This window comes from Scardinius erythrophthalmus (genome assembly GCF_964197995.2).
Source record: "Scardinius erythrophthalmus genome assembly, chromosome: 23".
Taxonomy (NCBI): Eukaryota; Metazoa; Chordata; class Actinopteri; order Cypriniformes; family Leuciscidae; genus Scardinius; species Scardinius erythrophthalmus.
In genome coordinates this window covers 16,301,246-16,325,531 of record NC_138243.1, presented here as the reverse complement: position 1 = coordinate 16,325,531, position 24,286 = coordinate 16,301,246, and the positions used below count along the sequence as shown (strand labels likewise).

Genomic DNA, 24,286 nt, shown 5'->3' with positions numbered 1-24,286 from the left:
GACAAAGAATCAGCTTCACGTCATTGTCCTATATACTAATATATAAAAATATAGCATAAATAATACTTGCATGTTTACAAAAACAGTAAGGCACGTGACTTGAAGCTTTGTCAGCATGTCACGTGATCAGTCAGCTGACGCAATATAAACGCTGCAGGACAGGTTCGCCCGGGTCGCGGTACAGTTGTGAGGAGGGCAGGTACTGGCTCTTCAAAACACAATTTAGATATTCACAACTGCTTAAAAACAAAACGCGAATTCTAGTTATTCTGACGCTTGTTTTATTTATACATACACTCCAGGCGTAACAATTTCTTCCTCCGAGTCTGTTCAAGAATAAACACTTTTTGCCGGAGTCGTCGCTACAGACTTTATATGTAATGACGGGGAACTGAGACAGTTTACCGCAGTGTCGCAGCCAGGATGAAGCGTCCAGGTTTCGGGTTGTCCACCTTCAGCGGTGTCTTCACGGTCTGGACATTGTTTTCGGTGCTTATTGTCTTCTCATACCCTCTTGAAGGTGATCGAGATGCGCCCGAGCTGAGGTTCGTGGAGGAGTTTGATCGGTTGAAGCTCGGGTTCAGCTGGCACAACATGTCCTGCGCGGTGTGTCAAGCGATCTTCGCTTCGGTTGACATCGCGCTACTGGTGAGACACGTACTTTTACGCTTTTCCCGTGATTTTATTCCCTGTTATTTCTCCCCTGGCTTTCTATTATAGGCTACGCATTAAAATTATTATTTAAAAATAATCCTTAAAATTTAAAAATAAATGTAAATGTATATTATAAAACATAAACATGTTATATCTTGTGTATATTATAAATCTTGTATGTTTAGAAAGTGTATTTTCAATATGTACATTAAAGTAAAAATGTACATTAAACTAAAAGCATATTCAAAATATATTTAAATACATATAATACATAATTTTGTTAGATTATTATATTCTAAATGGATAATTGTTATGCGCTAACCTCAAATACCCCTGTACAAAATCATTTGAGTGAAGTTTCTGATCTGTCCATGAAAATAAAGAGTGGCAACTATTAAGTTCTGTGCTTCCTTTATGACCAGAGTGACTCAAACAAGGAGCGTGTGGCACATGTTCTGGGAGATGCCTGTGTCCGACTGCACCTCGCTGATCCAGATGTATGCCGAGAGATCACTGACCTCTTCCGAGAAGATTTCATCCGTGCGCTGCAGGAGTCCTTCCTCTGGCCCTCGGAGGCTTGCGCTCTGCTGGTTGGACCTACGTGTGGCCATTTTGATATTTATGCCCCCTGGAATGTATCCCTGCCACGGGTCCCCAAACCCCCAATTAAACCACCCACCCCTCCCAAACCAGGCTCTCCACAGAGCAGGATCCTGTTCCTCACAGATATCCACTGGGATGCGGAGTACACCGAGGGCAGCCTTGTAGATTGTAAGAAGCCACTGTGCTGCCGGAATGACTCCGGAAGGGTCAGTTGGAAGCAGAGTGGAGCTGGATACTGGGGCACATATGGCAAATGTGACCTGCCTCTACGCACAGTGGAGAATCTCCTCCAAACCGTAGCCAAATCCGGCCCGTGGGATTGGGTGTACTGGACAGGAGACATTCCAGCACACAACGTCTGGTCTCAGACCCGGAAACAACAGCTGAACGAGCTCACCGTCATCACTAGACTGATCCTCAAACACCTGGGGCCTAATGTAACCGTGTACCCATCTGTGGGGAATCACGAGAGCACTCCGGTGAATAGTTTCCCACCTCCGTTTGTACATGGGAATTGGTCGTCCCGCTGGCTGTATGACACTATGGCGAAGGAGTGGGCATCCTGGCTCCCTGAGGAAGCACTCGAGACCATACGGTAAAGTAATGATGGAAAGACTATACAAGTCTATACAAACTATATCACACTCTGATATAAATGAGTATTGTCACTGATAAATGCATAAAATCACATTAAGAACGTTGTTGTTGTAACTAATTGTTTTTAATTATTATTATTGTTTTTAGCCTACATCATATTTTGTAACTTAATATTTTAAATTCAATTCAATACTGCATAGATACTTTTGTGATGTTCACGTTTATAGTTTTATAATAATAATAATAATAATAAATACATTTTTTTTTTTTAATTATGACTTATTTTTTGTAGCTTTATTTTCAAATGCAATACTACAGATACGTTTGGTGTTTTATTACTCCTACAGTTTAATTATTATTATCATTTGTATTAGTGTTGTTGTAATTGCTATGGTTTTAATTATTATTTTTAATCATTTATAATATTTTAAATGCAAACATACAATTTGTTTTAATTCTTTGTTTGTTTGTGTTGTCTTCTCCAGGCGTGGAGGGTTCTACACTGTGGAAGTTCAGCGTGGTTTGAGGCTGGTGTCTCTGAACATGAACTTCTGCGCACGAGAGAACTACTGGCTGATGGTGAACTCCACAGACCCGGCCAATCAGCTCCAGTGGCTCATTCACACACTACAAGAGTCTGAGAACAAGGGAGAGAAGGTCAGAGAAGTTTACAGAACTCAAGAAAAAAAAAAATATGTTCTCTGGTTTCTCTAAGAGCATGAGGAAACAGAACAGTGTTGAAGCCTTTGCATGTTGCAGCAGTTTAACAAGTTCCACTGATGGTGTTTGTGTCTGTGGGTTAACAACCAAGCAATTGGTCATGAGTCAGACCAACCAGAAGCGGATGTGTGAGGCATTGGGTGCAGCGTTTCAGTTTTAATGTTAACATTTCATATCAGATGCTAATGATCTGCAGTAGTGGCCAAAAGTGATGTCCAGTGGGGATATTTCTTTTTAATGACACTACAAGGGGGGGGGGGAGAGGGGGAGGGGGAGGGGGGTGAGAGAGAGAGGGAGGGGGAGGGGGGTGAGAGAGAGAGAGAGAGAGAGAGAGAATATTTCTTTATATTTCTTTTTAATGACACTACAAGTTGAGAGGGAGGGGGAGAGGGGGGGTGAGAGGGAGAGGGGGGGTGAGAGGGAGAGGGGGAGGGGGAGGGGGAGGGGGGGTGAGAGGGAGAGGGGGGGTGAGAGGGAGAGGGGGAGGGGGAGGGGGAGGGGGGGTGAGAGGGAGAGGGGGAGGGGGGGTGGGAGGGGGAGGGGGAGGAGAGAGAGAGGGAGGGGGAGGGGGGGTGAGAGAGAGAGAGAGAGGATATTTCTTTTTAATGACACTACAAGGAGAGAGAGAGAGAGAGAGAGAGGATATTTCTTTATATTTCTTTTTAATGACACTACAAGTTGAGAGGGAGGGGGAGAGGGGGGGTGAGAGGGAGAGGGGGAGGGGGAGGGGGAGGGGGAGGGGGGGTGAGAGAGAGAGAGAGGGAGGGGGGGGGAGGGGGGTGAGAGAGAGAGAGAGAGAGAGAGAGGATATTTCTTTTTAATGACACTACAAGTTGAGAGGGAGGGATTGAGGGGGAGGGATTGAGGGGGAGGGAGGGAGGGAGAGAGAGAGAGAGAGAGAGAGCATACAAAGCATACATTGACTACAACAATATTAATATTATGTTGGTTTTCTTATGTTTTTGCATGTTAATAATTTCTTTGTGTGATATCAGGGCTGTCCATTGGACCGTGCAACCGGGCAGCGGAGCGTGATCGGAAATAAAACATTTGACTCAAAACACTACTACGCAATATGCTTGCAAAATCCTAAACACAATTTTTTTAAATAATATTTTAGTAAAGGTTGATGTCAACAATCCTAGGCTGAACATCACTTTTGGCCATTACTGTATTGTAATCTATTGTAAATACCACTAAATGGGGTAAATACCCCACTGAAGGGTCCAGGATTGTTGTTTTTAGATATTTTGTTTTGTCTGTGGTTTTGTTCTAAAAGCAAATCTAAGCACAGCTCTGTCTGGTCTCAGGTCCACATCATCGGTCACATTCCCCCGGGTCTCTGCCTGAGCAGTTGGAGTTGGAACTATTATCATATAGTCAACAGGTCAGTCCCTGTTCTGTGTGAACATTGTATAACCCATCCTGCAGTACACAACTCGTGCACTTTCATCTGTTGTAACCCGTAGCTGGGTCAACACAACTGCGTGACTGCAGCCTAAAGGGTTATTACACAGTGTCTTTTATGATCATAAGTGTCGTATTGTTGTGAAAATGGGTCATGTTGACTGTAACTGCCTGTTTTTGAAATAATTGTGTATATTTGCCATATGCATTGGTAGGTGGGTAACTGTGTATGTAGTGCAGGGGTTAATGGTTCACTTGAGTCAACTTCACTTTAGCGATCAGTCTGGTTGCTTTCTAATCCTTTCTCTTTTTTTTTCCAGATATGAAAGCACCATAACTGGTCAGTTTTTCGGACACACTCACGTCGATGAGTTTCAGATGTTTTATGATGAGGAAACAATGACCCGTCCACTGAGTGTGGCTTTCATTGCCCCGAGTGTGACCACTTATGTCAACCTGAACCCAGGTACTTATTGAACCATATTAGTTGTTGTATTTTTTTTTTTAGCTTTAGGTTATTTTGTTTTAATTTAGAATTTGGTTTTTGTTTCATTTTAGCATTTGATTATTTTATTTTAGCATTTTGCATTTAGTTGTTTTATGTTGGCATTTAGTGGCATTGGTGTCTTTATACAAATTCCCAACCGCAATATAATGTGTAAAAAAAACCTCTTGATAAACTTAACCATTGTCAGTTTCTCATGGTTTATTGCTATAACATCCCTTTTTATGGTCAGGATATCGTGTTTATTATGTGGATGGAAACTACCCAGGCAGCAGTCGCATGGTTTTGGATCACGAGACCTTTATTCTCAACTTGACTCTTGCCAACAAACGGTCCTCAAAACCCTACCCCAGCCCGTCATGGACCTCGCTGTACCGCGCCTCTGAGGCCTACGGTTTGTCCACACTCTTCCCAGCAGACATGGACGGTTTGATCAAAATCATGGTGAATGATGACCGTGTCTTCCAGCGCTTCTGGTACCTCTTTCATAAAGGCCACGTATCAAAGCCCTGCACAGACACTTGCAAGACGTCACTAATCTGTCTCCTGCACAGCGGGCGATACGACATTTTAATACAATGTGATGTGCTACACGGAGATAAGCACTCTTTTAGGAAGACAATGTGTTGAGAAAATCTAACAAATGGCCATAGAGCTCTAATGGGTTTAAATCACCCTAACGTCACAGACTCTTGATTTATTTAGCACTTTCTTTTGAATATTTTCGGTAGCATTTGTTACATTTGTCCTCAACATCACCAAACTGTTTGATTTTTGTTCTTGTTTTACTGTTTGCCATTTAGCTGACTTGTTATGGACATTGTTGGCATTAACAGCTGTAGGTGTTTGGTCAAGATTGGGTTAAAAAGTCAGTTCTCAGAAAGACTTGTAATTTAGAGGAGTGAACCTGAGAAACGCATTACTGGTTGAAAATGGAACGGATAATGACCTCACAACCAAGTGGTGTTAGTGCTCATAAAAACCACAATTGCTCAGTTCTCATTCTCACTTAGTGTTCAGAGTGTTTTGCGTCACTGGAGTGGATTGTGGTGAGTTAACACACACGCAAAAAAAGGTATCTCTTCCTGCATTGACCTACATTATGCACACTGGAGCCTGTTCAAGGCCATTCGTGTTAGATGACAGTTTGTTGATTACACACTATTTGTAATCTAATTTGTAGGAGATGCTGTGATTGTCACACCTGCTGATAAATGATTTTGCAATTGTAGTGAGACTCTATGAATGTGTTAATCATGGGTTATCTGAAGGTCTTACTAAATAAAGAAATATTTTGAAGTGGTTTGTTTAAGGGGTAGTTGATTATGATTTCATTTTTCTAACTTTAGATAGTGTGTAATGTTGCAGTTTGAGCATAAACAACATCTGCAAAGTTACAAAGAAAAAGGAGATATTTTCTTTTACAGAAATCACTTTTTAAGGACTACAACAAACGGCTGGTAGGTACTACACAAGCTTCCTCCCGGGTTAGTGACATCACAAACCCCAAAATTTAGATACACCCCGCCTCTCAACAAAGGGCTCTATGTGGCTTTGCTAAGAATTAGCTCTCGAATCGCCGCCCTCTGTGCTGGGTGCAGCAGCTCATTTGCATTTAAACGGACACACAAAACGACGCATTTTTGCTCACCCTCAAAAAAGGACAATTTTAACATGCTATAAAAAATGATCTGTGGGGAATGTTGAGCTAAAACTTCACATACACACTCTAGGGACATATTTTACATTTCGTAAAAATGGACATTGGACCACACATTTAAGCTATGTACACTACCAGATTTGAATGATTTCTGGAAGGATCATGTGACACTGAAGATTAGAGTAATGATGCTGAAAATTCAGCTTTGCCATCACTTGAATTAATTACATTTACAGTAGTCAACATATGAAGTGGACCAAACCTTGCATCAAAGGTATGAATTTTAACCAATGCCCGTTCTTAATTGTCTTAGGACAACTTTGATTCACTTTTTTGATCCACTTAAAATGTTGACTACTGTAAAAATGTATTAAAAATTGAAAGTAGTTTTGGTTAAATTATAATATTACGTTTTTTTTACTGTATCTTTGATCAAATGCATACATCCTTGGACCTTGGGGAGCATAAGAGACTTCTTTCAAAAACATGAAAAAAATCTTACTAACCCCCAATTTTATGGTAGGCTATTATGTGTATATTTAACTTATCAATTTGAATTACTCCACATGCCATGAGTGATTTGAGTTGTCAGTCAATTTACATTGTTGAAATTGTCAAATGGCCAATTCTTATGGCTACTTTTAATGCCCGTTTACACCAAGGTTATCAATATTAAACGATATAAACGAGCTATAACGCTAACGGCACAGATAAACGATATCGTTTGAATCACTTTCAGGACGATTTTATCCAGCTGATGAACGGTAAAAACATTGACAGCCAATCAGAATCCATCCTGCTGCACGCGCTTTGAACAAACAACGATATCGTCCGCTGGTTTGGACTCTAATATAGTTATCTTGGTATGGACGTGCCTTTACTCTGTTTTATCCAATGTAATTATTCTAAATCATTCACAACTTTCTCAAACCAGAAAATAATCTTTTCGATTTAAACGTATAAAGCATCCCTCTCATATCAAATACTCTTCAACATGCAGTGCAGGACAGAATCACTAGGGGTCGGTATAGGCTATATTGCCTTATGACAGCATGCAAACTCAAGAAATATGTAAAAAGTATTTTCCATGGAAGCAGGTGTTTGATATGTAAATTATTTTGTTTGGTATTATTTCCTTGACAGAATTTTAAACTTTAGCCGAACATTAAAGATTAAGGAAATTAAGGAAAACAAATGTACTGAGCATTTCAACCTTTTTTTTTTTTTACACAAAAAGACAACCATGGAAATACAATGGAGTGAAAATATTTTTTTACAAAAATCACATTCAAATCTCAAAAAGCTATAGGTTCACGTGGAGTGTTAACATTTGCATCAGCTGTAGCTTTTCAGTACACCTCTCATAAGAAACTACAAAAATGGTCGGCTGTCGGATGTTCTCCTCAAGGGTCTGTGAAAATCACTGTCACTCCGAAGTCTTCCTTATATATGTCCCAGGTCTTAGATTTGTGTGGATTGTCCAGCTCCTCCCTCGAGAGATACAGTCTATGACACAAAAACATCAATGCAAAAGATTTCAGTGAGCTCTCGGATGACAAAAAAAAAAAAAAAAAAAAGTACTGACACAAAAAAAAACCCCACCTGTTGTTCTCAACAAAAGAGGTGTTAAACCAGAAATAGAATGGACAGTCCTCGTAACCCTTTGGCAGACCCTGGACAGAGAGAAAAAGGGAAGTTCAAGTCCCAGTGAACCTTCACGCCAACAGCACTTCATAAAACATATGGGTCAATTAAATACTTAAAAATAGTTGAGGCTTACAGCACTGGACTCAAACATGACCTTCACATCTCCAGTCACGACAGGCCCTTCCTGCAAACTGATGACAACTGCATTACTACCAGTGTCAGGAAACACCTGAAAAACACACACACGACAGGACGATCAGACTCAAATGAAAGCTATAGATCCTACAAAAAATTGTGCACAGGTGTAAGTGTTTAGTATGACAAAAGTTGCTAGCTTTGCCCTTTGAGCCTATTTTAGAGAACAGAAACATGCATTCAACACAACAATCCTCTCCAGCTTTGCATACTTACTGTACAGTTCTGCTGTTTAGCACAAACACCCTGGAAGACGAGCTCTCGCTTCACTATGATCTTCACCTTCAGGTCACTGCCATTGCCCTTCCCCACACCTAAACAACAACCACAGCCACTGCTTTTATACAATCTACCAAAGTTTTTCCTTTTTTTTTTCCTTTTTTTTTTTTTTTACTGAATATTTACTTAAAAATGCAAGTTGTATAGCATGAAAATATAGTTTAATATTAATATATACAATTATATATATATATATATATATATATATATATATATATATATATATATATATATATATATATATACACACACACATATACATATACACACATTCACTATGAATATATTATATTTTATATTGAAATTCACAATTTTATATTCAATATATTTAAAATACTTATATACTGCAGGTAGATAAATAGATAGACAGACATATGAATAGTTTAACCATGAAACTCTATTTGAGTTCTAATTGGCTTGTACATTTTCAGGCAATTGATTTCATGTAACCATTACCATTTCCCTTTATAACCATGACTGCGTGCTATGCAAATTATTATTCCATCCCTCCACCTGCCTAGATCTGCTACAGAAGGCCTACCCCTCTCTCTCTTGCAGCAGCAGCAGCGTGTTTCCATCCATTTTTATGTTCTATTAATGTTTTATGTTTGGCAGTTTGCTGGTCTGGAGCATTCAGGTGTGTTAACTCAATGCCAAGGAGGAAAAACATCAGCAATGATCTTAGAGAAGCAAATATTGCTGCCATCAATCTGAGAAGGGTTATACGGCCATTTCCAAACAATTTGAAGTCCATCATTCTACAGTGAGGAAGATTATTCACAAGTGGAAAACAAGTCAGTTGCCAATCTTTCCAATCCTCCCACTGTACAAAACACCCAAGAACTACACCCTAGACCCAAGTATAGCATGTTTGGAAGGGTTGCCAGGAGAAAGCTTCTTTCTAAAAAGAACATGGCAGCACGGCTTAGGTTTGCAAAGTTGCATCTGAACAAACCTCAAGACTTCTAGAACAATGTCCTTTGGACAGACGAGACCAAAGTGGAGATGTTTGGCCATAATGCACAGCGCCACGTTTGGTGAAAAGCAAATACAGCATATCAGCCCAAACACCTCATGCCAACGCTCAATCATTGGTGGTGGAGGGGTGAGGATCCGGGCTTGTTTTGTAGCCATAGTGGGCACCTTGCAGCCATTGAGTCGACCATAAACTCCTCAGTATACCACAGTATTCTAGAGTCAAATGTGAGGCCATCTGTCCAACAGCTAATGGCTTAAATTGGGTCATGCAACAGGACAATGATTCCAAGCACACCAGCAAATCTACAACAGAATGGCTGAAAAAGAAAATAATCAAGGTGCTGCACTGGCCCAGTTAATGTCCAGACTTCAACCTATTTGAAATGTTACGGCGGGACCTTAAGAGAGCTGTGCATAAACAAATGCCCACAAACCTCAATGAACTACAGCAACGTTGTAAAGAATAGTGGGCCAAAATTCCTTCACAAAGATGTGAGAAACTGATAAAGTCATATAGAAAATTATACTTCAAGTTATTGTTGCTACAGGTGGTTCTAGAAGCGATTTAATCATAGGGTGTACTTAGTCTGTCACACATGGCTTCTCCATTTTGGCCTTACTTTTGTTAAATAAATAATGACATGGTGTAATATGGCATGTTTTTGTTCATCTGAGGTTGTATTCACCCAATTTAAAGACCAGATTAATTTTTTGATTATGCCCTGATATGTAAAACCATAGAATTGTACGCCAAGGGTGTACTTTCTTTTTCACATGACTGAATATATACATAGTGCTGATATTCATTTAGTTGTCATGATTAATGGCTGAGTCTGACCTGCGATGGAGTGGATTCGAATGCTCTTTATTTTCAGGCTCTTCTGAGGTGGTAGCTGGCGGTTGTATTGATTCTTCATGATCTCATAATAACCGACGTACCTGCTCTGCAAGTGCAAAAATGAACAGAACATTTACATTTACATTTATTCATTTAGCTGACGCTTTTATCCAAAGCGACTTACAAATGCTATATATGTCAGAGGTCGCACGCCTCTGGAGCAACTAGGGGTTAAGTGTCTTGCTCAGGGACACATTGGTGTCTCACTTTGGATTTGAACCCGGGTCTCTCAAACCAAAGGCATGTGTCTTATCCATTGCGCCACACCACCCCCTGAACATACATCAATAAAAAAAAAAGATTGCTCCAAAATGGATCATTGGCTTCTAATGCATTTTCACCCACCTGAGAGGGAGTTTCAACACCCTGGAACTTCGAACTCATGCTTTTATCAGTCCGTCTCTCGCCAAAGTAGTCCAAACTCTCCTGTAAGATGTTTTAAAGAAAATTTGAATACAATCTTGGATGAGAAAGTCTCTACATGTCAACATTCATGACCAGATCGTACCTGCGCACTCTCAAACTGGTCACTGTCGATGAGCCATGTGCACACCATCGTCCCAGTCCGCCCTGTTGAACAAAACCCAATGCGTTGAACATTTCAGACTGTATTTACATAGAGCATTAAAACACCATCAAACAACATACCTTTTCCTCCTTTGCAATGGATGGCGATCACATTCCTAGAGTCTGCCGCCATCCACTCCCTAACGCAGGCTGTGTACCGCAGCATATCACTGACAGGAGAACAGACAGAGATCAACAGAGATTCATGACAACATGCTTGCTGGAAACTAGATTTGCCACTTCAGCAACATGTTCTAATGTTCAGTTGTGCTGAGAGAAACTTACTCGAGTGATGGCACGTTATGGTCATCTATCATAACACGCTCCACTCGATAGTGAAATAACTTTGGATCATAGCCCTTCTCACCTGAAACAAGAATTGGCTACCATTATTATCATGCCTTTTTGAAACAGAATAAATTATCTGAGGTTAGCTTCACTGGTAAAATAATCATGAAGAGAAGCATCTACTCACTACAGAGATTAAACACCTTGTAGTGATCCAGATGTTTGGTGTCCAGGAATCTAACCACCTCCTGAAATGTGTCATTTATGTATTGATCATACAGTTGTTGCAATGTTTTCATGAACTTTAACTTTGTGTTATGTTAGTGACTTACTCTAATGTATAAAGCGCCTGCTTCCCAGAAGATGGAAAAGACATGGCAATGACTCTTTCTGAAGAGAGATAAGACACTATCAATGATGAATCACTTTGGTTTGCAAATGACTTGATTTTACTGGGTTTTTTTTATAATGATCTGATTAAAAATAAATAACCACAGACAAAACCAAACCTGTGACATATGTGAGGTCCAGATCAAACCCATCTTTTTGGTACCGTCTTTTGTTCTCGGACACCTTTGAAAATGATTATATAAAGTTTATTTATGTAGAACATTTTGAACACCATAAATGGCTTACATGAATAAGAGATTAAAAACATGAAAAAAGCAATAAAAACCAATGCAACAAAAAGAAAACAAATAAGAAAAAGATCTAAGTTTAAAGTGCCACTATTATGCTTTTTTGGATATTATGTTAAATGTAGTGTTTATACAGCTGTGTGTGAATGTGAAAGGACTGCGACGTTTCAAAGATCAAAGTGTATGATAAATGGAGTTTTTATCTCCAAAAAGTCTTATGACCTGCACGAACTGACTTAGGTTTGTAACAAATTTGCATATTGCCAGCCTATGGTCTTCATTGGCTGCCTGCGAACAACATCTACTCTGGCCCGCCCTCAAACACTGCAGTTGTAGCTGAGGCCGGGAAGATTTTGGTTCTTGTTGTCGACATGTCGAGAAGACACTGTTTTCTGTGCTACAATAGCAAATCCACTTTGCACTTCCAACACATGAAACTGATACGATAAAACAACGGCATTCCTTACTGTTCATTTCACTGTGTATCAAGTGCAAAGGAAGCCTTCAGAGCTGATATTCAGATATGGTAATGGATGTTTGGTTTAAGCAGTAAACCAATCACAACATACTGAGCCATCTGACCAATCAGAGCAGAGTAAGCTTTCGGAAAGGAGGGGTTTCGGGAGACCGAATCCTTAACTGAACCATTTCAGACACAGTGACAAAAGACATGATGCTGCAATGTATATTATGGGAAAATAGGTGTTTTTTGACCTTGGATGTATGTAAATCTATTGTAGGAGACCTTCAGAACTAAACTGGGAACCTTTAAAATAGCATAATTGGGACAAAATGTATTAATAAGTATAAAGAGGAATGGAAAGTATATATAAACAGACTGAAATAATGTGGTGTAAAAATCACACTCACAATCTGATTGGCTGAAAAGATACAATCACAAAGATACAAAATGAGACAATTTCCTTCGTTTCTTAGGTCACTCACCATTCTCCTGGTGACCTTTTCAAGCTCTTTCTTCTGAGATGCCAGTCTGAAGATACGTACCAGGATCAATATCCTCAGAGATCTCAGGAACGTGACCACCCTGCAAACACACCATATTAACATTGTTACATTAGTATAATATGAAATGTAAGCATCAACCATGAATGCTTTCTGTTAAATCTGGTGTACCTTGGAATCAGGCTGGCTCCTGAGAGATCGGAGAATGCGTAGATCATGGTGACCACCAGGGTAATGGCCACAATACAAGCATCTATTATGTTCAGTTTGGAGCTGAAATACACCTTGAATCTGAGAAAGAAGATGATTTAAAAATGGTTGACCAGAGACTGCAATGGAATAGATCCTGAATATGTAAAATGATACCTTTGCACCAGGTTTTGATAACACTCATATATAATCAGTATTAACGCAGAGCTTGCAGACCACTTCATTTATTTTTGTACTTGAGCTCTAGGAAATTGTTCCAGAGAGATAAAAACTCATTTTGGAAAAACAGAAAGTGCCGGGAAAATGTGTTTCCTGTAGATCATTTCCTATCATGAGTGACTTGAACACTACAGCATTATTGGTTGTTGTTAGCATTACGTAACATTATGTGCTGACTTATAGTTTGCAAAATAATTGTGAAAAACTATACTAACCCCTCCACATAGACGCGAAGCAACACATCGATGAGGAAAAAGAAGGAAATGACAAGTGAAACAGCCTCCAGTGCACTTCCAACATCACGACTCTTGTTGGAAAGGGACAAGTCCACAATGACCAGAATAATGTCCACAATGATCAGTACTAGGCCAAAAACACTGCAAATAAGAACAAAAGTTGCCTGTTGTATTATTAAAACATAGCCTAAAATCTATTTTTGGAAAAAAAGAAGAAAAAACAAACATCAAAAGTACTTTTTTATAGGATTTTATAGGTCCTGTGAGCCATCTTTTTATATGACACTCTGAAATGAAAAGATCCCACTCACCGGAAAAAAAAGGACATCACAAAAGGAGTTATAATTTTCCGGACACGACTGCAAAATAAATCAAACACAGAATGAGACATGAGAATTTTAGTCTTAAGACATCACATTTGTCAACAAATTAGAAGCTTACTTACTGGTACATAGTGTCTGGCTCCTCATTCTCTTCCCTTCCATCATCGATCTGCACCTCTGCGTCTTCTTTCACCCCATTACTTGGCCAACATAGAAAAAGAACAATGATACAACATAATGCTTTCATCATGTGGTTTTAGTGCTGAATTACTCATTTAAAGTTGGGGGAGTAAAGGTCACGATGCTGCTGAAGTGTTAGTAACTTTAATTGAATGTTATTCACTTACCCATTAACTTCCTTGGAATCTAACCCAGGGTTAAAATGCACAGATGTCATTTTTACAGGAACGTTTCTCTCTGAAAGATTACAAGAAATGAATTAAACATTCCAGAGGAACTTTAGTTCAATTAAAGCTGGTATATCTACTCAATAAATAATAATCAATGACATTGATAAATAAAGCAGACAGTCTAACTCACCCTAACATGACAAAAATGTACTTACTTTAGACCTATAAATCTTTAGAGGATCCAAATGTAAGGTTTCAGATGTGGACTAAAAGATTTGTCTTATTAATATCCCATTAATCACTAATCCCAAAAGTTGTCTGCAACACAAGGTTTCTAAATCAACTATGAAGCCCTAAACTAAATCCGCATAATACATATAACAAGCAATTGTTCCAATCTGAACAAGATCATAGCAAAGGAATGCCAGCATTGGAAAAAGCGATACAAACCTGACAGAAAGAAAGCGCATCCGGGAAAACTGTTTTCCTTCCTTTTGCTTGACTCGCTTTTCTGCTGTCTGAACAGTCACATATTCCTCAAACAGTATTTTTGTCTCATTTCTCCATGATTGTCTATATGAGCGGTGACAGTCCCGTGATTTTCTGCGATAACAAAGGAAGGAGGTTCAAAGGTTGGCAGTAGTTTTCTTATGTCTTCCATCCACATGCACACATTCACATTCACCACCGCCCCTTTTTTTCACTCTTTTGTTGCGGACGTAGCGGTTTTTTAACTTCCTCATGCGCGTTACAAGTTAACAATCACACAAAATCAATTTAGACGAGTGGTAAAGGTGATAACAAAACAAAAAGTCTCACTGAGACATTATACAACTTCGTAGTGTCATTAAAATATGGTTTTAATTAAAGTGTGTGGGTGTGCGTGCGCGCGCTTTGTAGCCTACTACTCTATTTTTTTTATTTTCAACATTTGGTCATTTAGGTTTTTTTTTTTTTGTGTGTGTGTGTGTGTGTGTGTGTGTGTGTGTGTGTGTGTGTGTGTGTGTGTGTGTGTGTGTGTGTGTGTGTGTGTGTGTGTGTGAAAACGGCTTCGTAAAACAACGAAGTAATGATTTAATTAAAATCTAAATGCTAGTTCTAAAAACCGTAAGCTGTGTAAGAATTAAAGGAACAGTTCATCCAAAAATTACAATTCCGTCAATTTTATGATTTAGTAGGCTACTCGCTCTCATATCTTTCCAAACACATACGCTTGCGTACGTAGAACACACATGTATAGTTTGTTATAAACGTGAAGCCTCAAAAAGCACCATAACCTGTCCCAAATGCTGATACACTATTGCGAATCATAATTGAAGATTGTGTTTTATGCGGAACAGAAGTTCCACATAAATTATAAAGAAAACAAAAATTTTACATTGTTGCTTCTGGTATGTGTGGAATGGGGGAGAGCATCATTCTGAACCAGAGAACAGATAATGTGGACCATGCGGAACCAACAGCCTATAAATATTAGAAATGAACGTCTGGAGGGCATTTCATTGACACATAATCTGGAAGAGGAAAGAACACCACGTTCTGTATGTATGCATTTATATTTAATAAACTTGTATTTTTTTTTATTTATGCTACTCTCGTAGGCTAGCCTACGCCTACTTATTTTTTTTATTTTTTTTATTTACTTACATTTCAAAAACTTTAAATACTACTTTACTTTTTAAACATTACTATGTTTAACCTTAATGCAAAGTGGAAAGCTTACAGTTCATGTTTTTATACTTTGACAAAATTAACACCTCTCTATTTTCATGTGAAGAATATTAATAATGCCACAGCTGGTTTTTATCTTGGTGTTTCAAGCTCTTACATCACTTCAAATCTCAGTAAGTTCACTCTTTGACCAGAATGTTTGCACTACAGTGTCTGGACATTAAATAAATAACAAAAGAGCAATGTTGTCGATTTATCAAGGCAGAGAAAGCATGCCAAACACCTGAAGTATCAACGCTGAAGGAAGAGATTCGTATGCTGAATAATAAATTGTTGATTGGGGAATGGAAAGTTATGCATCTGCGTGCTCACCGTCGATTCAGGCTGGTTCCCAACCTGGAACTATCACTGGAATACAATAATACTTCTGAAAACAACACTGAACCTTCACCAACCCTACCAAGTACTGGAGGCTCATTATTAGTTCATGACAAAGGTAAAGTTTAAACACTTATAAGAAACGTGTGCAAATGTATATTAGGCTATTTATAATTAAACCTTTTTAGAATTTTATGAGAACTGTTTATCAATAAATTGTCAAGTTAATAACATTTTAAAAACCCATTTGTCTGTGGTCTCATGTCTATTTATTGTATTTCTTGCATTTTAGCTTATTGCTGGGGTTAAACAGACAGTAAATGGAAAAGAAAAGTACATGCTTTAAGCGTTAAAGCTAATGTGTTTGATGGAAAAAGGCCAATCTCGAAATGGTTGAATCGTTATTTCTGTAATTTATATGTCCGTTAGATTGTACTGAAATATATGACAGACTAAAACCAGGAAGCGGATTCTATAGGATTAAACCCAAACCGTTTCTTGAACCGTTCCTTGTGTACTGCGACATGGATGATGGTGCTGGCTGGACTGTGATTCAGAAACGGATCAATGGGAAAGTCGATTTCGATAGGTAAGTCATATGCAATGGCTGTAATAGTGTATGGTTTTGCTTACCGTTTTTTTTTTTTTTTTTTTTTTTTTTTTTTTTACATTTAGACCTATAAAAGATCAGTATGATCAAATCACCATTTCTATTCACAGAAACTGGGAAGATTATAAAAATGGATTTGGTCATTTCCAGTCAAGTAAAGATGAATTCTGGCTTGGGAACGATCATATTCACGCCCTGCTCAGTGATGGTAAGATTTGGATAATGAGTTTATCACTCTGCTTTTCTGCTCTACAATAATATTTTCCAAATCCTCTTTAGGTGAAAATGTATTGAAAATTGAACTGATGGACTGGAGTGGAGTGAGATCATATGCCATGTATGACAACTTCAGAGTTTCAGATGAAAAGGTAAGTTGATTTTGGTTCCTACCATTAAATCTTTAATTCCAGCCATATGAAATTTATAGGGATGAGAAGTCTCCTATTTCATCACGTTCCTCTCTGCTCACATCATTCCTCAGGATAAATATAGAATGCACTACGGGATGTACAGTGGTCAGGCAGGAGATGCCCTGTCCGGAGGAGCCAATATGGTGGAGCAGTGGTCAGCCTCTCATAATGGCATGCAATTCAGCACCCGGGATCAAGATCACGATCGTTACCTGCAAGGAAGCTGTGCTGCAGAGAACAAGGGAGGCTGGTGGTATAACAGGTGATGCTGAGGGCTTTCTGAAATTTTTAGGTACAGCTTTTCGTATATTAAACACTTTGTTTTATGTTACCTGTTGCTTATTTACAGATGTCATGCTGCCAATCTTAATGGGAGATTTTACAGAGGTGGAGAGTACAAAGCCACATATGATAATGGTGTAGTGTGGGGCACATGGAGAGGACTATGGTACTCTCTCAGACACACGGCCATGAAGCTCCGGCCCAGCTCCTACATGGACAACATAGGGAGTGGAGGAGGACCCATGGAGTAGCAAGGCGGCTGAACAGTCTCATCATGCACAGTTGTGTATTTTACAGTGTATTAAGACTTATTGTAGTTTATTGAACCTTTCTGTCAACCGCAAGACTGCCAAAATCAAGATAGGATATTATTAACTGATCTTGGTAGATTCAATGAATACATTGGCTTATCTTTACAAAATATTATGATTTGATATTAATCAAAATACTATAATTATTATTCTTTGTGTAAAAGGGTAAATAGAATCATAAATATTTTAACTTTGCATGCATTCATATAATAGCGATCTTAGTATAAAATATGTGTACCATAATAAAGCAGCATCTAAACATACTGAAAGTCTTGATTGAGATTATGTATCAAACTATTTTTGTAATGTATCTTTAACATGGTCAACAGTAAAAAGAAACATTCAGAAAATAAATTCATATTTACATTTACTGTATGTATATTTTCATCTGTCATGCAAAACCTGAGAAGTCACATTTTCCAGTGTACAAACAAATCCAAAGGTTGTCATTCTTGTGGTATGGATAATGGATAATATCAAAAATGGCTTTTCAAATTAATAGTCAAACCCCCATAAATAAAAATTGATCATAGATTTAACTTGATGTACAAGGATATAAAGTCCACATGAAGCAAAATAACCTGCTTCATTCCAATAGAGCTTTTATTTTGAAGTTTGAGTTTGCTTCAGCAGAACCTCCCAGAAATGCAGGATTGTTTATGAATTGTTATGAAGTTTATGTATGGTCACAACCTCTACTCCATCATCCTCACCCAAGTATCCAGAAATGTCCATCATGTGCTGCTCTGATTCTGTTAGACTATATGGGGAGTTGCTGTAGTCCGCAGAGAGAGGAAGGCTGCGACAGCGTCCCCTGCGCTGGTCTGAGGTAGAGAATGTGGAACTGCGTTGCCTTTGGCAGGTAGATGAATTAGCTTCTCGTAGTTTCCTGGCTAGTATGTTCCTCTGGATAGGCGAGGGACCTCTTCTGCTCCAGTTCTGTTCTGCCCGTTCAGCTCGATCCAGAGCGGAAGATGGGCTCCTGGCCACATGATGACGATCCATCAAGGGCTCTTTTGTTGGGGTCACTGGAACTGAATCTTTTGAGTTTGATTGAGATGGAGGAGTGTCAACCCATGGTCTTCTCCTGTGGTCCACTGAGCTATCAGTCATTCTAGGACTGGAACAAGACCAGACCTCAAGTTCAGGAAGCGTATGCTCCCAGGTTCTGCTTCTACAGCTTCCCTCTGGTATTTGGCGAGGAGTCACCTGGGTCATGCTTCTTTCCCGGTAGGGTCGGGACAGGGGAAACTGCTGCTGGTTGTTCTCGTGGAAACTTGAGGATCTCCTGAAATTGGGATTCTTGGAGTAGGGCACTCTACTCCGCTCTACCATCTCCACCCAGTCTGCTGTTCGCTCGAGACGACGGGTATTGGCACTGAATGAAGACTTTGGTGGACCCAGCAACAAGTCCACCTTTTGTCTATCTGATAAAGCATTGTTTTTGGGAGACCACACAGGTTCTGGAAAGGGAGACCATATTCGGAAGTGGCTGCTGCTTGACTCTTCCGGGCTGTCAAGTTCTTGGGGTGCGGGAGTTAGACCAGTAGGGGTTGAAGCCGTTGCCTCTAGCATGGTGTCATCGACTGGACTCTGGGACACGTGGTAGATTTTAGTGGCCTCTCTTAAGCCCTTCTTCTTCATTTCCTTGAGCTGTTGTTGAGCCAAGCGGTAACCAAAAATAGGGGGAAGGATCTTTTGGCCAGAAGGAGACATTCTCTCTGGGTCTTGAGAAAGGGGAAGAGGAAGGGACATGCTCTGTTGACAAGCCAACACACCTCGGTCCGAAGGTCCCTGCCTTGCAGGCAAGGTAAATCCCTTCTGTAGAGGAGCTGCCTGGAGACTTTCGGAGAAACTGGGTCTCTGAATGCTGTGACCACAGATAGAAGCTTCATCAGAGTTCTTTCGGCCACTGGGAGAGTGCAGAGAGCCACGGCGCATGGAGCTGCACTTTGGAGCACGGCAAAGTTTTCTCCACAGTGTGATAAAGATGGTGGCCAGAATCACAGCCAGGCACAGGGAAATCCCAGCCACTACCACTAGATTCCCAGCTGGTGTGCTTGCAGCTGGCGGTGGAGTGAGGGATGGAGGGAGAAGCTCCTCTAAAAAAAAAACACACACAAAAAAGGTTTGTTCAGATGTCAAAAAATAAAATAGATAAAAAAGTAAGTAAAATGTTTACCGGTGCAGTCTTCTAACGAACAGTGAGACTGCTCCCTAACCATGCCAGTGCATTTCATCCCACCACTAGAGGGCAGCAGACATTCACGGACACGCTCTCGCACCCCTTCACCACACGTCACACTACAACCACTCCATGGCTGCCACGGTCCCCACATTTCTTCAGGGCAATGATATGGTATTGGAGAGAGAAAATACATTAAAAATGCTCAATATTATACACATAAACACCTTAAATTGCATTTCTAAATTGATTTTCTAATTGACAATGTAAGTAATGCTAATTCCAGATTAAAATAGCTATGTTTTGTACATGCACGACAGGTAAAAGCAGACTCACTTGTATGTCTTTGCACAATCACACAGGTGTGTGCTAAACTGGGAGCCTGACTGTAGACGAGTGTGAAATGGAAGCAGTACTTATTCCTGCCAGGGTCAAAGATGGAGCAGTTAAACTCAGTCTCATTCTCCCCTTGCGTGAGGAATTTGAAGGCCATGTGAGAAGAAATGGCGTTGTTGTTACTCTCTTCCTTATAAAGCAGAACTTTTCCATTTGTAACTGTACAGGGAGGAGCGATTCGATGGACAGACACTGCTCCCTCACATCCACTTTTGTAAATGTTATCCACATGAAGCTTGTAGGCGAACAATTTAGACAGGTAAAGCGGACCAGAGGATTTAATGTCTTGCTGGGTGACAGGGGATTTTAAGGAGATCTTGATGAAGCCACGCTCTGTTAGAGGGGACGCACATGGCATCTCCACATGTTGTGACCTAACTACTTTGATATCATGTCTTATCTGGTTCTGCACCTTCTCAAAGGTGTTCCTCCCAACCTGGACTTGTTCAAGGTAGCTGACGTCAAGGTGGAGAGTTGAAGCTTTGCTGCTAGAACAAGAATGGAAGTGGTCATTAGTGTACACACCTATCCTAATGTCATTAGAACTTTGGTTGTTCCTGCCACGATCCACAGCCAGGTGAAAGGTGGGCCAGTGCACATGCAGAACAGGACTCCACCACCAGATGGCACTTATGTTAGACATGCCAAGGTTGTGCTTCTGCTCCAGTCTGAATCTGAAATTACCTGCATACAAGAAGCAGGAGCAGTTAAACTCCAGTGACCCTTCTGATTGGTTAAAGAGAAGAGACCTGGAGAGCACTGTAACATTCATGTCAATGTCAATCAATGACACTGTCAGTCTGTGGTTGGTGAAGTTGCTTTCGGTGTTGTAATCCACAAACACACTGGCATTGCTCAAGGCAATGTGCATTGATGGCCAGAGGTGGATACCAGCCATCGCTATGGGAAAGAAAATATAAATTAAAACCAATTAATAGACTTAAAACGTAGTAGGCAAAATGTAATGAACCTGTGGTATTACTATGTAACACAAACTAGCTTAATATGGCCAGAAGTCAAGAATCTTCCCCTTATAAGTAGATTTTTACTTTTAGTAATCCTTGCTCATGCAAAACTCGCACTGATGCTAGGGTGGGTGGTTGCCAGGGTGTTGCTATGCGTTTGCTAAGGCATTCTGAGAGGTTGCTAGCATGCTGCAATGCAATTACAAGGCTGTTCTGTGTGGTTTGGTTATTTACTGGCCCAAAATAAAGAGTCCAACACTAGTGGTAGTGGCCCTCCTCTGGCTCAGATCACTAAAAAAAGCTAGATGACTGCTAACTACAGGCCTGGAAGAAATGTAACTTTGTTTGGCCTTATTGCTACTAAGTATGGCACACTCAGAAAACAACGTAGCTGTCATTGGGGCGGTGCCCTTTCAAAAGGTACACCTTTGTACCAATAGAGTGCATATTAGTACCTCAAAGGTACATACTGGTACCAAAAGTGTACATAAAAGTGCCTAAATGATACATATTAGAACTGTTTTAAATGGTAGTACTGTCCCAGTGATAACCTTTGTACCTTTTCCCCCCAGAGAGAGCAGGTAATAATGTGGAGAAAAGGGAGGAACAGGATCTTTAGAATAAGCAAACTCACCATTGCCAATATGCTGCAAAGCACTACAGCACCATTGTGATGGAGCACACACGCCAACCAGGCTATGCTTTAACTTAATTGTTCCTTAAAAAATTGTCATTTTTTCAGACCTGGATTTGGATTAGACCTCATGGTTTGTCTATAGATTTTTTTATTATTATTTCAGGTTGTGCATTTTATGCCAGATGAAAATAGAAGGCATTATACTACTTAATAAAAATAAGTTCTCAAGTTAATAATAATAAGTTCTCAAGTTAAGTTTTCAAGTTTAAGATAAGTTCTATTGCTGTCTATTACTGGAGTATGAGAACTTGAGGAGGCATTGTGATTTACAAACTCTGTGTGTGTGTGGGTCACTTCCTGCAGAAAAAACAAATGCATCCAGGGGAAGAGAGTGCAGGAAAAGTCAGCGACCCTCCCTTCCCCCTCCCTCCATTTTACTCTCCAACTGAACCCGATTCACCACGGTGCACTTGAAACTGCCAATCACTGACCTTCATTTAAACACTATTTTGCATGAGAAGCAGGGAATTTGGATCATATAACTGAACATTTGTGCCGTTGTCATGTTCCCTGCAGTCGTAATGAGAACTAAATATTTTATTACACCTGTTGCATTGTTTGGAGTTCCTTTCCTTGCCACAGGTGCCTTTGGTTTGCTTGTTAGGGGCATTAAGGTATGCTTTTCTATAAAAGCTGATTTGCCATGCAGGATAAACTTCTTTAAATGCAAGAACGCCTTCTCACCAAATCCCAACAGGAAGAGCAGCACAAATGGGGTTGCTGTAAGGAAACCCTGTGTCATTCCGACGTATGCAGCCTCTTATCCTTCTTTGTCCGCATCACCCCAAACCACTATTATTCTCTCTGTCCTGAAACAGACACAATTCAATCAGACACAAGGGATTAATCAAATACATTCATTCAATACCACACTAATTTGTTTGGGCAATCACTTGACTCTTTCATTGGACTATCAATCGGTGGAAAAATTAATTTGAATATCTTCTTGATAATCTCATATTTTAACACATAGTACATAGACTATTCAGTAGCTACATATATATATATATATATATATATATATATATATATATATATATATACTTACATTTCATAAAATACATGTATTTTCTTTATTTCTTTTAAATTTATTGTGTCCATAAATTATTGAGCAAAGTTCCATATGTATATTTTCATTAATTTGCCTATATTTTATCATAAAAATAGAAATATTAAATATAGGCTAAATTGTTGTTGTGACACTATACATGTGAACACTATAAAAACACAAGATAAACATTTCCAGATATGTAGCCAACATAACACTGATCTATTACAAAATAAGGTAACACTTTATTTTACAGTGTCCTTGTTACATATGTTACATGTACTTACCATAGTAATAACAGTAAATTATGCATAATTACATGCAACTAACCCTCAACCAAATCCTAATCCTACCCTATGGCTAATTAACTACATGTACTTAAGATTAGGATTAGTTGCATGTAATTAGGATATGTATAATTTATAGTAGGCTAATTACTATAGGAACTATATGTAACGTGAGTAGGACACTGTAAAAATAAGTATAAAAAAAAACCTCGTGCATTCTGTCACTTATGAACGAAACCAGTTCAATAGCCCACATGCGCAAATTAAAAGTAAATAACCTATATATAAACGTAGATGTTAGAAGCACTTTACTTACATTTGACATTGAGTCGGATGAATACCGTCTGTTCTCGTATCCGTATGGGGCTGAAAGATTACCGTGAGTTTTGTTTATGAGCGTTAAATGATTGAACGTCACGGAGCGGTCCTGCTCTGTGACGCGCTCTCGTGAGCGCGCCCTCACAATTCGAAGACTGCGCGACCGTGAGCGTGCGTTGTCTCGCTTCCTCCACCGGTTGTTATTAGGGAAATTAAGATAGGATGCGGTCTGCTCTCCACAAAAATCTATTTAGTATTTAAGTCTAGCCGACGAATTACGAAGAACTGCGTTTTATACTACTAATTCCGAAAAAATGCATATTACACACGTCCATTTTCAATAGAAATCCCACCACAAATTTCTCAGTGACCGCGCAGAGGTTTCTGCTGGCTCTGCTAATACAGCCAATCCGCTAATATAGTTCATGTTACCAAACATAAATGTCAGAAGTAAGCAGTGAATCATCTGCTTAATGTAAAATACCCTCTCCTCAATAAATCTCCTCACAATAGGGAGGTCTGTCTCAAGATGAACTTGACATTTCAGGTCAACTTTGAAGTTCATTAATATATTAAACTATATTTAGGAACAGTCTACTCATTGTAATATCAGTTGTCATTACTAGCTCACATGTTTCGGTGGAATAGACCTTAGAAAAACAGTATTATTAAATTCCTCATTCGCAATTAGTGCCAAAAAAGACCAACAACGTTGGTGAAACATCTGATATAATAAACAAGAATAAAAAACACCAATGAAACATAATATAATACACCAGAAATAATCAAGA

The 24,286-nt window shown here is 39.4% G+C and overlaps 4 protein-coding genes across 4 annotated transcripts; 2 read left to right on the top strand and 2 right to left on the bottom strand.

Annotated features, from left to right (window-relative positions):
• Positions 1-129: 129 nt before the first annotated feature.
• smpd1 (sphingomyelin phosphodiesterase 1) lies at positions 130-5,795 on the top strand. The gene is made up of 7 exons (XM_081353788.1): positions 130-199; positions 303-648; positions 1,077-1,852; positions 2,340-2,511; positions 3,885-3,961; positions 4,302-4,447; positions 4,719-5,795. The coding sequence occupies exons 2-7, from the start codon at positions 424-426 to the stop codon at positions 5,114-5,116; spliced, it is 1,794 nt and encodes a 597-aa protein (XP_081209914.1). The 5' UTR covers positions 130-199; positions 303-423; the 3' UTR covers positions 5,117-5,795.
• Positions 5,796-5,882: 87 nt separating this feature from the next.
• Positions 5,883-14,631, bottom strand: tpte (transmembrane phosphatase with tensin homology). Its single transcript, XM_081353787.1, has 19 exons — positions 14,388-14,631; positions 13,935-14,004; positions 13,710-13,787; positions 13,576-13,623; positions 13,244-13,405; positions 12,771-12,890; positions 12,582-12,681; positions 11,508-11,571; positions 11,331-11,388; positions 11,186-11,253; positions 10,996-11,077; positions 10,792-10,880; positions 10,652-10,713; positions 10,489-10,569; positions 10,084-10,189; positions 8,205-8,302; positions 7,927-8,022; positions 7,749-7,819; positions 5,883-7,652 (listed from the first exon to the last, which is right to left on the bottom strand). Exons 2-19 carry the CDS (start codon positions 13,982-13,984, stop codon positions 7,550-7,552), a joined length of 1,536 nt encoding a protein of 511 aa, XP_081209913.1. The 5' UTR covers positions 13,985-14,004; positions 14,388-14,631; the 3' UTR covers positions 5,883-7,549.
• Positions 14,632-14,926: 295 nt separating this feature from the next.
• On the top strand, positions 14,927-17,969 carry fgl1b (fibrinogen like 1B). Its single transcript, XM_081353786.1, has 8 exons — positions 14,927-15,478; positions 15,715-15,781; positions 15,870-16,104; positions 16,416-16,575; positions 16,707-16,804; positions 16,876-16,964; positions 17,078-17,268; positions 17,356-17,969. Exons 2-8 carry the CDS (start codon positions 15,725-15,727, stop codon positions 17,537-17,539), a joined length of 1,014 nt encoding a protein of 337 aa, XP_081209912.1. The 5' UTR covers positions 14,927-15,478; positions 15,715-15,724; the 3' UTR covers positions 17,540-17,969.
• On the bottom strand, positions 17,582-23,893 carry thsd1 (thrombospondin, type I, domain containing 1). Its single transcript, XM_081353785.1, has 5 exons — positions 23,494-23,893; positions 22,527-22,651; positions 20,121-21,080; positions 19,782-19,940; positions 17,582-19,701 (listed from the first exon to the last, which is right to left on the bottom strand). The coding sequence occupies exons 2-5, from the start codon at positions 22,582-22,584 to the stop codon at positions 18,257-18,259; spliced, it is 2,622 nt and encodes an 873-aa protein (XP_081209911.1). The 5' UTR covers positions 22,585-22,651; positions 23,494-23,893; the 3' UTR covers positions 17,582-18,256.
• Between the last annotated feature and the right edge of the window lie 393 nt (positions 23,894-24,286).